The sequence below is a fragment of the Aegilops tauschii genome, chromosome 6 (assembly GCF_002575655.3).
Source record: "Aegilops tauschii subsp. strangulata cultivar AL8/78 chromosome 6, Aet v6.0, whole genome shotgun sequence".
Lineage (NCBI taxonomy): Eukaryota > Viridiplantae > Streptophyta > Magnoliopsida > Poales > Poaceae > Aegilops > Aegilops tauschii.
In genome coordinates this window covers 78,322,634-78,339,025 of record NC_053040.3, presented here as the reverse complement: position 1 = coordinate 78,339,025, position 16,392 = coordinate 78,322,634, and the positions used below count along the sequence as shown (strand labels likewise).

The following is a 16,392-nucleotide window of genomic DNA, read 5'->3' as shown; positions in this document are numbered from 1 at the left end:
TCTTTGCCGTCAATTGAGATCGGTTTGCTCACACTCCTGTCCCACATGTCAGTGATATGCCAAGAGGAGGTGCGTTGACCGACTGGCCATACGCGTACTTGGTTTTGCACCTTCATACTACTCCTCCCTCCGTCACAGTTAACAGGGCGCGATTCATTATGATACATTTCTCTCAATGTATTTCCACCACCAGAGAGACTTTAGACGCATTTGGTTTAATGCTCAATTAATTAGGGCGTGGTAACCGCAACCAAGTCCACAATTTTCTCTCCATGTACTGTACTACTATGGAGTGGAGTAAGTGCATGCATGTGTGTACCCGGGGTGGAAGCACGGCATGCATGTGTGTACGCATTATTCCCTCTAGTAATAGACGCCGTGCTATAACTACCAATGCTATTTTTCAGGCCGATCGCTAGTCGCCTTGGTCCCACAGATTTTTTTTTCTTTTTTCTGAAGCGCGCTGTATAAACAGTGACGGATGGAGTAGTATGAGCGGATTCAAAGAAGAGCGTATTGATGGTTGCTTCTTCAGAGCAACTTACAGTGGGAAAGGTGGGGCTTATGATTTAACTGCTCATTACTCACTATTAATGCGGCGCAACGACCGGGCTGAGTCTCCCATGCGGTTGTGCACTACCCCCTCGGTTCTTAAATATACTCCGGAGTATTTGTCTTTCTAGAGATTTCAACGAGTGACTACTCAAATATTTGTCTTTTTAGAGATTTCAAATGGACTGGCACATACAGATGTATATAGACATATTTTAGAGTGTAGATTCACTCATTTTGCTCCGTATGTAGTCACTTGTTGAAATCTCTAGAAAGACGAATATAATATTTAGGAATGGAGGGAGTACACATACGAAGCAAAATGAGTGAATCTACACTCTAAAATATGCCCGTTTGAAATTTGTAAAAAGACAAATATTTAGGAACGAAGGAGTATAATTTTGTGCATGGCACATGGACCCGGATGATGAAGAGGCTTCTGGCAATGCTATCAAGCTTCCATCATTTGTTTACATAATTGACGTACTATACAAATAATTTTCCAGCGACATGAAATTGTACAATGGTGTGAGCTTTCAGCTTTTGTTTCGCGTGTCTTGCCATCGATGCTCTTTCGGAAACAATAAAAAACTAACTTCCTTGCTAATGCATGTCAATTATTAGCAGATCAGAGCTAATAATTACATCACAACTGAAGACGGAGTTGTGAGAAGGTGTTAAATTAAAATTGATCCATGCTTTCATTGGCAGCAACGTCCCCCCAGCTCTGTCTAAATCAACAAGGCATGTTGGGAAAAAAGTAGCTGTCTGGAGCATGCAACATTCCGATCATTTTGTGCAGTTCCACTAAAATAGAGCTGAGCGTCCCTGTTCCAAAGATATTAAGTGTGATTACGATAATAGAGGACTGCTGATGAAACAATAAACACACAAATAGAAGCCGGTCACCTTTGCAGTCTCTCTTAAGACTAACTAGTTGGAGAAGATTAGGCTCGGAGTTGGATGAGGAGGATAGAGAAAAACCAATCTCCCTTTGTGCAGTCGCACTGAAATGTAGAGACGTTGCCCGTGTGACATTTTAGTAGAACTGCACAAAACACTCTTAAGAAAAAAGTGATTTGTGCAGTTCACCAAAAGGTCGCAATAGCAACGAGTAGAAAGGAAACAATTACTGGCCAATAACAGTTGATGACACATGCGACGACAAAAAAGAAGCATATTCCTTGTCCTAAGGGAAGATAACAACACGGTTGTGTTTGTCTAAAACGGTGTGAGGACGAGAATGCAATATGGAAAGTACGCCGGACGAGCTACGTTTTGGGCAAAGAACTACGGAAGATCCACATGCAGCGACGTGGGAAGACGGGCAGTGGAGCAAGGCCGGAGGGGATACCTGGAGGTCGTCGGGATGTAACTAGGTGAGCGGCGGCGGGCGGAATCTGCGAGCAGGTGGCGTAGGCCCTGCCGCGCCGGAGCTTGGTCAGAGAGAACGGCGTGTACCGCAGATCGGGACGTGCTGCCTCGGCGCCGTCAAACGGAGAAACGATGCACTTCCTCCCTTTCCCCCGGCGGACGGGATGCGGCCGGATCAGTGACCAATGGTGAGAGAGAGAGAGGCCACCGCACTCCCTTTCCCCCGGCGGACGGGATGCGGCCGGATCAGTGACCAACGGTGAGAGAGAGAGAGGCCACCGCAGCCTTGTGTGAGATACTCTGAAGAGCGACAAACCAGGCAGGCAGGCTCCATTGTATATAGTGAGCGGACTACCTTTTTCTCCATAAAAATCGTTTTATATTCTGTGTATGTGCCATTGAGCGCTATAACTTTATTTAAAAATAATGCGGCAACGCGTCAAGTCGAACTTTGTTTCGTGCACGCGTGGTACACGACCTCCCTAGGTAAACAACCGCTACAGGCGTTCAAATTAGCACGTGGGCTGCCATTTCGTAAAGAAATGAGCTCCACCGTGTACCCGCGCGGGTGTGGCTGGGCACGAAGCGTGAGTACGTGCACGGTGCACCTATTCTCTTCTTGTGTGCGTACACCACCTACGTGGGGTTGTGTGAGAGAGATACAAACCTAGAGAGATATAGTGTGTGGGTTCTTGAGAGTTTTTTTGGGGGGGGGGGGTCAATCAAAAAATGTAACATATGCAATGTGTGTGAAATAGAGTCCTGGATATAACATATATATAGAGGGGGCGATCCACGAGAAGAGAGTGGAGGTATCATCGGCTTGAGGTGTCCATAGAATCGAAGAGAGGGATGATGTGTGTGTGTGCGCGCGCGATCGATAAAGAGTGCCATCGAATTTGTGTGTGCCCACGTCAAAGATATAGAGTGGCTGGCCTACTGGAACGTGATCGCTGGGACATGTGCAGTTTGTCTCTGTGGCATGGATACCTACCTGCAGCGCTCGACTATCGGTGTGTGGTGGGGGAAGAGGGAGGCCCAATTAACTATAGAGTACAATGGCTGGTATATGTGTGGAGGAGGAGAGAGGCCTACCTCATGTATTAAGGAGATCGATTTGCCTCATGTCGATCGGCATCCATGCATATGTGCAGGAGAGGAATAAGGTTAGGAGAGAGACAGAGCTAGAGTGTTGGAGGGGGTGGTAGTGGAGTTGCTTCTAACAAATGGTGGGATAGGCTTGCTAGACAAACGGAGGGCACGCCCGCAATATCAATAAGAGAGGAGATGGCTGCTTGTTGTCTGTGCACGTGCGTGTGAGAGATGGGTCAGGAGGCATGCACGAATGATGAGGGGGACGATGTGGTTGTGGTAAGCAGACGTAACTACATAGGAAGATCAATCACCCTTTGTTAGAGAAAGGAGAGACATAACTTGTGAGGTACGTCGATCGATGGGGGGGGGGTAGTTAAAGTCGATCTAGGTATATGTTGGGAGATCGATCGGTATACATGCATGTGTGTGTTAGAAGCAAATGAGGCACGAGGAGAAGGATAGAGAGAGAGGGATGCATGTAGGAGGTGGTACGAGAGGCATACTATATCGAGGGGGAGGAGTGTGCGAGTACGAGAACGATGAAAAGAGTGGTGGGAGTGAGGCATGGATGGTGACAAGAGAAGAGGGGAAGCTTGTGTTTGTGCTAGGCACACCTGGCTAGAGAGGCATATCGATCGATGTGTGCCGTAAAGAAGGAGCTGGGGGGCCTACACACACCGTGGGTGAATGACCTAAAGTGAAAAGACGAATTTGCGCGATGGAGCTAGAGAATGCTGAGGGAGGGTGAGAGGGATGCGGGCATGTGCATGCACAAGAGAAAGTTAGCGCTAGCTACAAAGATAAGAGGGTTGTGTGGGTGTAAAAGATGAATAGAGATCATATATACTTCATTATAAAAAGCGAATTCAGATATTTGAAGAATTTATCATAGTGTTTCAAACCGACGCATGTGTGAATATATATAAAGGTGATACACATGGTGTGGTTATGAACATGTTATACTAGATTTAATATATTTTATCTCTACTCTTATAAAAAAATGGAGTTGTTGATGATGGTGTGTCTGCCATCCTGCATTATAGGCCGTCCGATTTATATCTGGCGGATAGCAAGGAAACTATGATGGTTGAAGTTGGCAACAATCATGATTGTAGATTCTGATTGAAATAGAGAAACGAATTCAAATTTAGTTCAAATTGCAGCAGTAGTATAGACATTTGGAATGCACTAAAATGTTGGTATGAGTAGGTTACATGCATTATACAGCAAGCGAAAAAATTTAATCGGACATAACATGGATTCATACTCCCTCCTTCCATCTATATAGGGCGTAATGAGATTTTTAAGACCGCCTTTGACTATTGACAAGATTAATAGTACATGACATGCACAATGTGAAAATTATATCATTGAAAGAACCTTTCACAGACGAATTTAACGGTGTGCTTTGTGTAAGTTGCATGTCATATATCATTGCTCTAATATTTGGTCAAAGTTAGCATCGAAAAACGCATTAGGCCCTATATAGATGGAAGGAGGGAGTAGCTTTGAATAGCATTTGTATAGTAAAACGGGGCAAGACTCTCTCTTTGTGTGGTGTGAATAGTTTTATTTTTTCGTTTTCTTTTTGGTTGAGGGAAGTGCGAATTGATTTGGTACGTACAAGTACAATATTACTACACGTTAGGCTTGTCCCTAAAATTCAACCCGCGTCTTGTTATATCCCGAAAATTCAGATATCGTGCTCCCAAAACTGGCGCCTTCACAACCCGCGCCTTGCTATCCCGAAATTACAACGCGCGCAAAAACTCCCTCCAGCTGCCAAATCCCGACACGCGAAATCCCCCTTCTAACCCTGAGCCGAAAGGGCCGCTAGTTCAAATCGGTGGGGGTACTTTTGTAACACACCCTACATTTTGGACAAGCGCGTCCCTAAGTCATGCTTCACCCCCTCCCATCGCCCCCTTTTCGCCATTCGAAATCCCAGGCTGCCATAACCTCTCCGCTCCAGCCGTGAAACCCCACCCTCCTCCGTCCGCCACGTCACCGCTGCCCAGCCGGAGCCTCTTCCCTGACGACGTCGTCCACCGCAACAGCTCGACATCCCTCGTCCACCTCCCCGGATGAGGATCCGTCGTCCATCTCGCCGTCCCGCCGGTTCAGCCGCCCCGTCCTCCACCTCCAAGGAGCTGCTCCGACGATCGCGTCGTCTATTGCGGCTGCTCCATCCCCACAGCGCCGCCTTAACCTGCTCCACCGGAACCGCAGCATCCTCACCGACTCCTCGGACGAAGCCGAGGCCTACTCGGTGCCACCAAAGAGGTTGTACACTCATCGCATCGCATCTTCTCCTTAACTCGACCTCCCGGCACCGACGGTGCTCCATCCCGCACCCCCATGGAGCGACTACCTTGAAGCCGGCGCCGCGGGCGACATCTCCACGGCGGCTCTCCCCCAGTGCGAGGCCCCTTCGGCGGCGGCGTCCATACCAGCCGGATCTGCTGCTGCTGCTCTGGCTCTCGCTCGCTCGCTCGCTCACGCTGCTGGTGCTGCTCCGGCTCTCGCTCGATCGCTCGCTCGCCCAGCTGCTGCTGCTGCTGCTCCCCCCCTCGCTCATGCTGCTGCTCTGCTCCGATTAAGCCACACTTCAGTCGACTGAATCGACTTTTGGGTCAGTCGATTTTCAGGGGTTGGGGGGGGCTCGCCGGAGTTAAGGAAGAACCACCCGCAGCGGGGACGGGGCTCGCCGGAGAGGTACCCCACTATCTATCTTAGGGTTCAGGGTGGGGGCGGGGGGCCTAGAGGGCTGGACGGGGCGGCGGTGGCGAGTTGTTTCGGGGCGGCGAGGCGGCGCTGGGGCCGGCGGTTCGGCCGGTGGTGGCTGGCGGCTCAGGGGGGTGCAGGTTGAAGATGAACTGCAGGCCCTCCCTAAACTACATGTCAAGTGTCTCTCTGCTACCATTGCGTTCAGTTTCGACAGTAGCATTCAGATTCCACAGTAAATTTCAGTTTCGACAGTTAAGTTCAGAGTCAACAGTTTTTACCTCATCTGTTGTAGTCAGGTGGTTTTTGGTGATGTTAATTTTATATCCATTTTACATTATCTATTAGAGATGCTATTAGAATCCCACTTGAGATTGACGATGTCTGTCTTCTGCTGCTTCAGCCTTGACGTCTTACGGCTCACCGGAGCTGCTCCAACGACAGAACAATCCATCACAATAGAGCAGTGCCCTGGACGCCGTCTACAGATTTCTCAGATCTTCCTCCACACCTCCGACAGCCACCTCTGCCTCAACTGCTTCAGCGACCAACCCAATGATGCTGAGGTCGACACGGCTACGGCAAAGAGGTTGTACACTTGTTGCATCACTTATTACTATACATTCACGTCGATCCATTAGGGCTATTTTGGTTCAACGGAAAAACGTCGATCCACTGGTTGTTACCATCACTCTAAATTTCTGCATGCTCTCCTTACATAATCTCACCATATTTTTTTCGTATGCATGTAAGATATTGTACACAGTCATGTTGAACATGTAGAGAAAAAGAGAAGAGTTTTGCGCGGCAATACAATGTCATGCAGACATCGCTCCATGGTGGGTTCAATGGAAAACCCTCCCCACCCCTCTCCAGATTGTAATCCAGAGGAAGATATCTGTTCCGAGGCGGATTCAGACGCCGCTGACCACTCCTATTTACCCCCAAGGTGTTTGCTCTACCTTGGCATGATGATGTTAGTCATATCATGCATATGTTGCCTTGCAGTGCCTACTTTTGACATCATATATGTCATCTGCTTAGTTTAGACATGTTTTGTAATGCCACCTGTTTAGTTTCTATATCATATATGGGAATTATGCAGTCTCATGTCTTTTAGCCAGCCATAATATATGTGAAATGTGCAATGCCATCCTGTTTAACCAGGCATTATATATTTGAATGATATCTTGCCCATCCTTTTCTTCATTACATTTCCATTTGTCGACAATGTTTGTACATTAAACTACTCTTCCTGTGAATCAGCCATTTGGGTGGGAGATGGAAAAATCTGGAGTGAAAACAAGGCCTTCAGAGCAGACAGTGCTACCTGTCGAAGTAGATATCTTGTTGGGTCCCGATAGCTCCTCAGAGATGGATTCAGAGACAGATGACCAGTCCTATTCCCCCACTGAGGTGTATGCTCTAACTTGGCACGGTTATACTGCTCATATCATGCATACAGTGTCTTGCATTGCATAGTTTAGACATCATATACACAATATTCAACACCATGTTCTTAGTTCAGACATCATATCGAATGCCCTCTGTTTAGCATATAAATCACATATGTGAATTAAATGATGCGATCCTGATTACTTAGATAACATGTAGGTGAATTATGTCATGCGATCCTATTTAGTTATTCATCATATCTTTGAATTATGTTATGCTATGCTATCCAGTTTAGATAGACATCATATATGTGAAATTATGTCATGCTATCCGTTTTAGTTAAACAATATACATGTCAACTATTTCATGCTCTCTTTTTTCCACACTATCTATTGCATATGTCTCTCATACAATGTCTGTATATTCAACTATGTTTCCTGTTTATCAGCCATTTAAATTTGGAGCGGGTGATGCCAGTATCTAGAGGACTAAAAACACGGTCTTCAAATAAAACAGTGCTACCTCTTGGTGGAGATAGCACCCCGGTTGTACATGCACAAGAACCAGCCCTACCACACATAACCCAAACTCTCGCAGATTGTACCCCTACTACGATGGATAGAGAACCAGCTTCACCCAATCTAACCCCAACCCCAGCCGATAGTAACCCAGTTCCTGTTGACACAGCACCATCTCCACCACAGAGCTCCCAAACAAGAGCAGTTAGTAAGGCAGCTCCAGTGCCCAAAGGGCCAGTACTATCACGGCGAACCCCAACTCCACCAGTTAGTACGCCTATTCCTGTGGAGGAAGCACAACCAGCTAGTCGTAGTTTAGCATCTATCGCATTTGATGTTGTTAAATCGTATGTGCGTATCTTCCCATCTTGGAAATATTATACTGAAGATGAAGGAAAATGCCAGTTGCAGGTGTTTGTCCAGGAGTTATGTGTAAGTAATGTTATTCATGGCAATTACTTTGCTTCGTCCCATACATCCTACCTCCATGATGGTTATAATACAGCAAATTTTCCCATTTTTCTCTATAGAGAAGGACTGATTTGGAAACTCAAGGATGAGGTAACCTGTGCTAATACCTCTGCTATCTTCAAGAATGCTTGGTGGCAGTATCGGAATTACCTGAAGAAAACGTACTTCACCGGCAAAGAAACTCATCAAATTCTCTTACATGCTCCTGAGACACATTTACTGGACGATGACTGGGAACGACTTATTCTGTACTGGTCCCGAACCAAGAATGTGGTAAGGTCTATGAGCTCATTTTCTATTTTTAAGTATTATATTCTTGCGTCTTACTGTACTCTGTTCATGTAGAACAAGTGCCTAAACCTGAAGAACAACTGTTCTAATTTAAGATTTCATTGCTATCATAGTTCAAAAAAGCGCTAGGCGTTAATTGTGTGTTTTGCCACCGCCTTGCGCTTTACTGACCAAAGCGCATGCTTATGCGCAGTTATGCACAGATTATGCGTAGTTATGCGCAATGCGTTTTGCCAACGCCTAGAGCCTAGGCGTGCTTAAGTGTCGCTTAGGCGCGCCTTTTTTTAACTATGATTGCTTTGCTCTTGTATCACTGTATTTACTCATACAAACTTATTTTTAAATTGAAGGATCCAATCAAAACTCCAATGGCACAGCAGGTATGTTCACGCATGTTTCTTTAACAGGTTTGCTCTTATCAATAGCTCTGTTGATTTCAATTTCAATTGTGTATATAGTTGACTTTCATATCATGCACATTACTAGCATCACAATGGAGCCAATAGTGTTGTTGTACATGTAGACCCGTGGTACCCATCTGAAATCTTGTTGTGCCGCGTAGTTTCTCACACTTTGTATTCTTTCACTGCTGCTTTGTCTTGAACTGATATGATTTGAACCGTGTCTCTATTTTGATTTGGCAAGACAATGCAGTGACCATAGGACATAGATATATGTTTGTTTGATGCTTTTATTATGTACTAGTACTTGGCAATAGAAGACTTGGTAATTTAATCCTATCCACCTTACTAATGAACTGGTTCACCGAAATGAGTTTCATATACTAGTACATGCTAAACTTGTTATGTGTCTGCTTGTTTCTTCTTTTAGAATGCTGACAGAATATTGGGGAAGAGTGCCTTATTAAGCAATGGTAAAGGAAGTAATGCAGATAAGGTTCAGGATAGTGACACATCCTTGTTCCACTCCAACAAAGCTGATAAAACAGCTAAGGAAGACTATCTTGAAGACAGCGAGACAACCCCAAAGTCCTGTCTTGGTTTAGTGTTCGAGTTACTGGTCACTACCACTTGCACAAGCTATTCAAACTCACTGTCTGAATCAGTTCGGTTTCTTGAGTCTCAGCTACAAGCTGAAAGACATCGATCAGCTGTGCTGCGACAAGAAGCGGAAGGACTGCGGAAGTCCCTGGAGCATTCAGATGCATACTTTCTGGTGCAACAGCAAGCGTTGGAGGATTTTAGCGCCAAATAGGACAAAGCTAATCAGCTTGCTAAGCTTATTGCCAGCATGGTGGATACCCAGGATAACGTTTCTTGAGCTCTTCTGAAGTTGTTTCAGTTATGCTCTTGTTTTGCTGCCGCGTTTATTTGCACTGGTGGCCAATTTTGACGGCCAGTGTATGTAATGTGCTGCTTTGTTCCCTATATTTGCACTGGTGGCGAACTTTGATGCCCAGTGGATGTAATATGTGTAATAGCGGTAATAGGCTAGCGTTAATTGCTTGCTTATTTATTTCCTTATTGTCTTGTTTAGTTGTTTGCTTGTAGTCACTGCAGTTCTTTTTCTATTTTTTTTCTAGTGGCCACAATAGCCTATTTTTGGTAACTAGGCCAAAATAATCATGGCAACACACGGACTGTTGTAACCATGGGCCTCCTGCAGGCCGTATGATCCATGGGCCTTCGTCCGGCCGTCGGATCCATCGACCTTCTATACGGGCCTTAGGGTCCATGGGCCTTCTACGGGCCGTAGGGTCCATGGGCCTTCTACGGGCCGTACGATCCATGGGCCTTCTACGGGCCGTACTATCCATGGGCCTCATACGGGCCGTAGGATCCATGGGCCTTCTACGGGGCGTATCATCATTTCGCCAATCATGGGCCGTACTATTCGTGGACCATAACGGGCCGTTAATAGGCCGTATTTGATAACTCTATGAAAACAGCCCAACGGGTTTTTTTGACATGAAAACGACCCAACGTATTAACGGTCCGCAAACGGTCCGACTGTAATGACAGGCTGAATTTGGCCCACAAGCAGAAAATGACAGTAACGGGTCGTATGTAACCGAATGCTGCAAATGAGCCCAAGAATCAATGGGCCCTGAGAAGGCCGAAAGATAACTTGGGCTGGAAACGGCCCAATGGAATAACGGGCCGTTAATGGGTATAAAGTGATACACTGTTCATTACGGGCCAGTTTCACCACGGGCCGTTAATGGGCCAAGAGTTACAAAGGTCCTCATATGGGCCGAAAGAAGTCATGGGCCACACATGGGCCGGAAGTTAAAACGGGCTGAATCATATTGGACGGCCCAGATGACGCTACTGGGCCTAATTCGGATAGGGCGTAACGGGCCCTGGGTTAGCGGGCTGTAAATGGGCTATATGCGAACATGCCGTTAACAGGCTTTCTGTGGGCCGGCCCACTACCTTTTGACCAAGTCAAACGGGCCAACCTTTTCACAGGAATGGGCCTCTATTGGGCCGTGCCACGTGTCGCCGTATTATAGGCGCCTTCGGTCCAATGAGCGGATGACATCTGTCCCAACGGTGAGCCGACACGTGTTTCCTCCAGCCAATGATGATTTTACACGTGGAAAATCCCCATTGGTTGGGGCTGTTAACGGGTTATCGGATCCAAAACCCGACCCGATAGCTTAACGGCGTTCCGTTACGGTGGATGCCATGTGTCGGTCACCCTTGACGAAAGCACTTCTGTGACGCGCGATTTATCGTCATGGAAGTGGACACTTCCGTGATGATAATTTTGGTAATGTCATGGAACACTTCTACGACAGCACAGGTATGACTATCTTGATTCTGTCATAAAATCGTCATGGATGTACATGCATGACAAAAAACGCGACCTACTGTGACAAACACGTATCATCACGGAAGTGTATTTTTTTGTAGTGATAGTGCTAAGCTAACGGATGGGTCTTGTCCATCACATCATTCTCTAATGATGTGATCTCGTTAATCAAATGACAACACATGTCTATGGCTAGGAAACTTAACCATCTTTGATTAACGAGCTAGTCTAGTAGAGGCATACTAGGGACACTCTGTTTGTCTATGTATTCACACATGTACTAAGTTTCCGGTTAATACAATTCTAGCATGAATAATAAACATTTATCATGATATAAGAAAATATAAATAATAACTTTATTATTGCCTTTAGAGCATATTTTCTTCAAGAGTAGCGGACGTAAATGGTTAACCAAGCACTTCGAGACAATCTTATAAATAATATCCCTATGTAGGTGTGTATTTCATCATGAAAAATTACAAACACGTAGTATACATCCCTGTGTAGGTGTGTATTTTGTTTCAGATCATTTTAAGACTTCAAATATTGTTTTCAGAATTCGGTAGCCCATGAGCAAGAAATCCACGCTCAATTATAATGTATTACATTTGTAAAAACAAGAAATAATTATATAAAAAGTAATAAAGTAAATAAATAAACGGGATTGCCGCCTCGGTTGATGCTTTATTCATGGGATTTATGTAAAGACCCATGTAACATTTTAACCTTTTTCTTTCTTCACTCTTATACTCCCTCCGTCGTATGATATAGGAACGTTTTGCCTGCAAAAGAAAATGATATAGGAATGTTTTTCGATCTATGTTAACTTGAAGAACATTCTAGGACGGAGAGTATGTTCATATCTAGCCACACCAAAAGAAAAAAAGGAGAGGAAAGAACAAAGCAAACCAAACCCCGATCCACCCGCAGCGACCACGACGACTCCCCTTTCCCGGCCATCTCTGCCCCCCTCTCCCTCCCCTCCCGCCAACCCGAGTAGGCGAGCAGCACCGCAAGCCCCCGAGCGCGACGCTCCCATGGAAGGCTCAGGTGCGGCCGGCGCCCGCGGCGGTGGGGGCGGCGGGCCGGCGCCGTTCCTGCTCAAGACGTACGAGATGGTGGACGACCCGGCGACGGACGCGGTGGTGTCGTGGAGCGACGCGTCGGACACGAGCTTCGTGGTCTGGAACTCGCCCGAGTTCGCCGCGCGGCTGCTGCCTGCCTACTTCAAGCACAGCAATTTCTCCAGCTTCATCCGGCAGCTCAACACCTACGTACGTTCCGCCGTCCCCCTTCCCCCTCAATCTCGACGCCCGCGCCGAGCGATCTCGGTCAAGTTCCTGCGGATTTCGGGATTCAGATTTGCGCGTCGGATTTGTTAGGTGGAGCTGAGCTGCTTTTTTTTTTGTTGTTGTCAAATTTGGATCTTGGGTGGGCGGCGTAGGTGCCCAAATCTCTGCGCTGCTGTGGTGAACTGCTACTGCTTAAGATCATTTAGGACGCTGGTTTTCTTAGTTGGGCTTGATTGCAGTTTAATGCCAAAAATTAGGACTTGATATGGTGCCAAATTTGTTTGTTTATTGTAACACATGTTCATAATTTCGTGCGCTGGGCTGGTCGGACGCCATGTGAATAACTACATTCTTAGAACAAATAGATGCACGCTCGCTGCTTTGGTTGGCTAGCTCGAGTTTAAGGCTCAGGTTGCATTGGCCTGATTCTGTTCTCATGGTTGCTAGGTCCAGGTTGTGGTGTGACATTCATGATCGATCTTGATGTTTGTGGCGGAACTTGGTTCATGTGCTATTGAAATTATGCCATTGTGTTTATAATTATCGTGTCTGAAATATTAGGATTTTTGTATTGTGCAATGGAGTAGGTATGTTTTTTTTTGCGGGTAGGAGTAAGTATGCTTGGTATATAACAATAGCTGTTCCCTCCGTTTGGAAATAACTGACGTGGTAAAGAACGGAGGGAGTACATTGTAGACCTAATATCTTGATTCGGAAATATTTGTTCAGTAAAATTTTGAAGTGTTCATTTTTCCTGTAGTTTTTGCTTGTTTAGCAAGCTCGGTCACAGTCATGCGATATGATCTGCATTTGTTTTTGTTCAATAGCTATCACTCCCTCTGTTTCACCATAATTGTCGCAGCCCACCATGCACATGAACTGAATCAAAGAGGAATTAATGAAAGATGACCACGCAAGCTGGCCACTATTAAATTAACACCCACAACTTAACCCCCTTCCAAAGCTCTAAAAGGCAGGGTTCTCCCGTCTTCACGGGCAGTGTATGCCGTGGTGTTAGATAATCCTGTGCATGTTAGTCTAGCTGTTTCTCCGTTTTTCAGTTAGCTTGAGTTGTATGCGTGGCCACGTCTGAGTACGTGCGAGATACAGCGTCGTAGGCCGTAGCTTTCGCTTTGGTGGACGTTGAGGTGAGCCATGGTGCTACGTCATGGGATGGCACGATCAAAATGGTTAGTGGCGCACACACTACCCCACCCTTTCCATTATTTCTGTTGTATCTGGAATGGGAGGAATAGAAGACGGATGTTATGTGTTTGTGTGATTGGCGTTTGTTGCGATGTTCGGCATGCTGGCGGCGAGAGTGGGCTTGCCCCCAATTTGTTTGTGATGTTGGGGAGTGGGTTTCACCCTTGTTGAATCGGTTCTAGCTCAATTTTCCATAATTAACTGGGCAACAATCTTCTTAATTAATGGAACGGGGAAAGCTATTACCTCGCGTTTTGGGAAAAAAAAGTAGGGGTAGAGAGTGAAAACATTGCACTAACTACACTCCTGATCCACTCCATGGATAAATGCTGTGAAACAGAGACTTTTTAGACAAAAGGCATGCGCCCGACTATAGATAAAGCTACCAAGCAACGGTCAAAGATAATTACAGTGAGACAGTGGGAGTAGCCTCCAACGTATTACTGATTTTGTTAGAGGCGGCTTTGTTATCCTCTTGCTAAGACCTCTGAGATCTTGGAGGTGGTATTATTTTGGTTGTTGTAAAACACTGGCCATTTGAACTATCATTTCGTGCTCTATTAGACTGACCTACAAATGTTTCTCATCATCTTCTCTGTTTACAGCTCGTTGTATTTCGGGGTTACATTAACCAGAGAGATTTTGTTGTCTTGCAAGTAGTGTTTGAGATTTCTGCAATGTTTTGCTTGTTGATGTTTGATCAGGTCCAAAATTTCACTAAACCATCTGACCCTTTGAAAAACCATCAATATTGCAGGGATTCCGTAAAATAGATCCAGAGCGATGGGAATTCGGTAACGAGTACTTTGTCAAGGGGCAGAAGCACCTGCTGAAGAACATCTACAGGCGGAAGCCTATCCACAGCCACAGCCATCAACCAGGTGCGCTGCCTGATAACGAGCGTTCATTCTTCGAAGATGAGATCGACCGGCTTGCACGAGAGAAAGCAAACCTACAGGCCGAGCTCTGGAAGTCCAAGCAGCAGGAGTCCGGAACCATGTTCCAGATTGAAGCCCTGGAGCGACGAGCTGTCGACATGGAGCAACGGCAAGGCAAGATGATCGCCTTCCTGCAGCAGGCCAGCAAGAACCCTCACTTTGTCGGTAAGCTTGTCAAGATGGCAGAGGCATCCTCGATGTTCGCAGACGCTTTGCACAAGAAGAGAAGGCTGTCTGGGTTAGACTACGCCGTTGAGGCCACGGAAACAGCTAGCTTCTGCGATGACCATAGCGCCACTTCCAGGCAAGAAATGGGCAACCTTCTGAACCAGCACTTCTCCGATAAGCTCAAGTTGGGGCTCTGCTCCGCGGCGACGGAGAGCAACCTCGTCACCCTGAGCACCCAAAGCTCGCACGAAGACAACTGTAGCCCGCATGGCAGGCATCCTCCAGGGCACGACGGAATGGGGACGGGAGGCCTTCCTCTGGTACCACAGATGATGGAGCTCTCCGATACCGGGACGTCCATCTGCCCCTCCAAGAGCTCGTTCTTCACACCGGCTGTAAACGATGAAGGGCTGTCGCCGTGCCATCTGAGCCTAACTCTAGCGTCGTGCTCGATGGATGTCGACAGAGGTCAAGCCTCCAATGCGGACGGGGGCACCACCGTCGACGAGGGAAGCGACAACCCACCGGAGGCCACCGCAACTGCCTTCGGCGGTAACCAGAGGGCATCAGTCGATGCCGGCACAGCGGAAGCGCTGACGGCACGAGAGGATACGCGAGTGGCCGCCGAGCCGGCAGCTCCTGTCAAGGCGAATGACAACTTCTGGGAACAGTTTTTGACGGAGAGGCCGGGAGACGCGAGCTCTGGCCCGAGGGATCCTTCCATGGACAAGGGGCAAACTGAAGGTGGGGAGAAGGATGACAGAGAAGACACGGAACAGCTGAAACTCTGACTTTACTTCCAGAGCTACCAATTTCGTGATACATACAGTAAGCTGCTGTGTAATCAGGATGGCGTGAATTAACGGGTGTGTGATTACGCACAGCATCGGACGTGTGTACATATTTATGTCAGGGTAACATATCATGGCATATAGTACTCCCTCCGTCCCACATTGTAAGACGTTTTTGTAAGCTGAATATGGGACGGAGGGATTAGATGGGAGTTTGGATGCCCTTAGAGCAACTCTAGCCATATTCGCACCCTCGAAACTCGTTTCAGAGCGCGCTTTGTAATTTTTTTGGAGGCTCAACACAAAATCGCTGTAGTCCGAACTCCATCTCTAGCCGGCCCATTCTTCAGCGTCTATGTTCATTTTTAATATAGAAAATTGCACTGTATTCACATTCTGTTGAACATCACACTTGCAATTTCCGTCAGCGAAACTTGCTATCAACATCACATAACCGAAATTAAAATTGACTTAAGAACAACAGTTTTTTTCTTCAAAACTCGGCCCTTGAGGATCTTGATTTCTTAAAACTGAAGAAGAGAATTTTTCGGTTAATTTGCAGAAAACCGAACAAAAACCGTCACAACACGCCCAGAAAGAAGGGCACCCAGCCGACCTGGCACCCACAAAGACCCACACACAACACCGAGGAGAGGACACCGTCAAGGTCGCCTGCACTGTCATCGTCATCACCTCTCCACGAGCAAGCGACTCCAACTTCGGTAAACTTCGGTGCGAGCGACCCGTCAAGACACCTCCAAACGAACGAGACACGAGGGCCCTGCAGGCCAAAGCCAAA

At 46.7% G+C, this 16,392-nt stretch overlaps 1 protein-coding gene across 1 annotated transcript; it reads left to right on the top strand.

Annotated features, from left to right (window-relative positions):
• Positions 1–12,030: 12,030 nt before the first annotated feature.
• Positions 12,031–15,915, top strand: LOC109786544 (heat stress transcription factor A-5). Its single transcript, XM_020345117.3, has 2 exons — positions 12,031–12,472; positions 14,454–15,915. The coding sequence occupies exons 1-2, from the start codon at positions 12,236–12,238 to the stop codon at positions 15,591–15,593; spliced, it is 1,377 nt and encodes a 458-aa protein (XP_020200706.3). The 5' UTR covers positions 12,031–12,235; the 3' UTR covers positions 15,594–15,915.
• The last annotated feature ends 477 nt before the right edge of the window (positions 15,916–16,392 follow it).

Excerpts from the sequence above, each read along its gene's own strand:
- LOC109786544 (XM_020345117.3), top strand. The coding sequence starts at position 12,236 with ATGGAAGGCTCAGGTGCGGCCGGCGCCCGCGGCGGTGGGGGCGGCGGG. Across the intron at positions 12,473-14,453 it reads TCCGGCAGCTCAACACCTAC|GGATTCCGTAAAATAGATCC; the intron begins GTACGTTCCGCC and ends TCAATATTGCAG.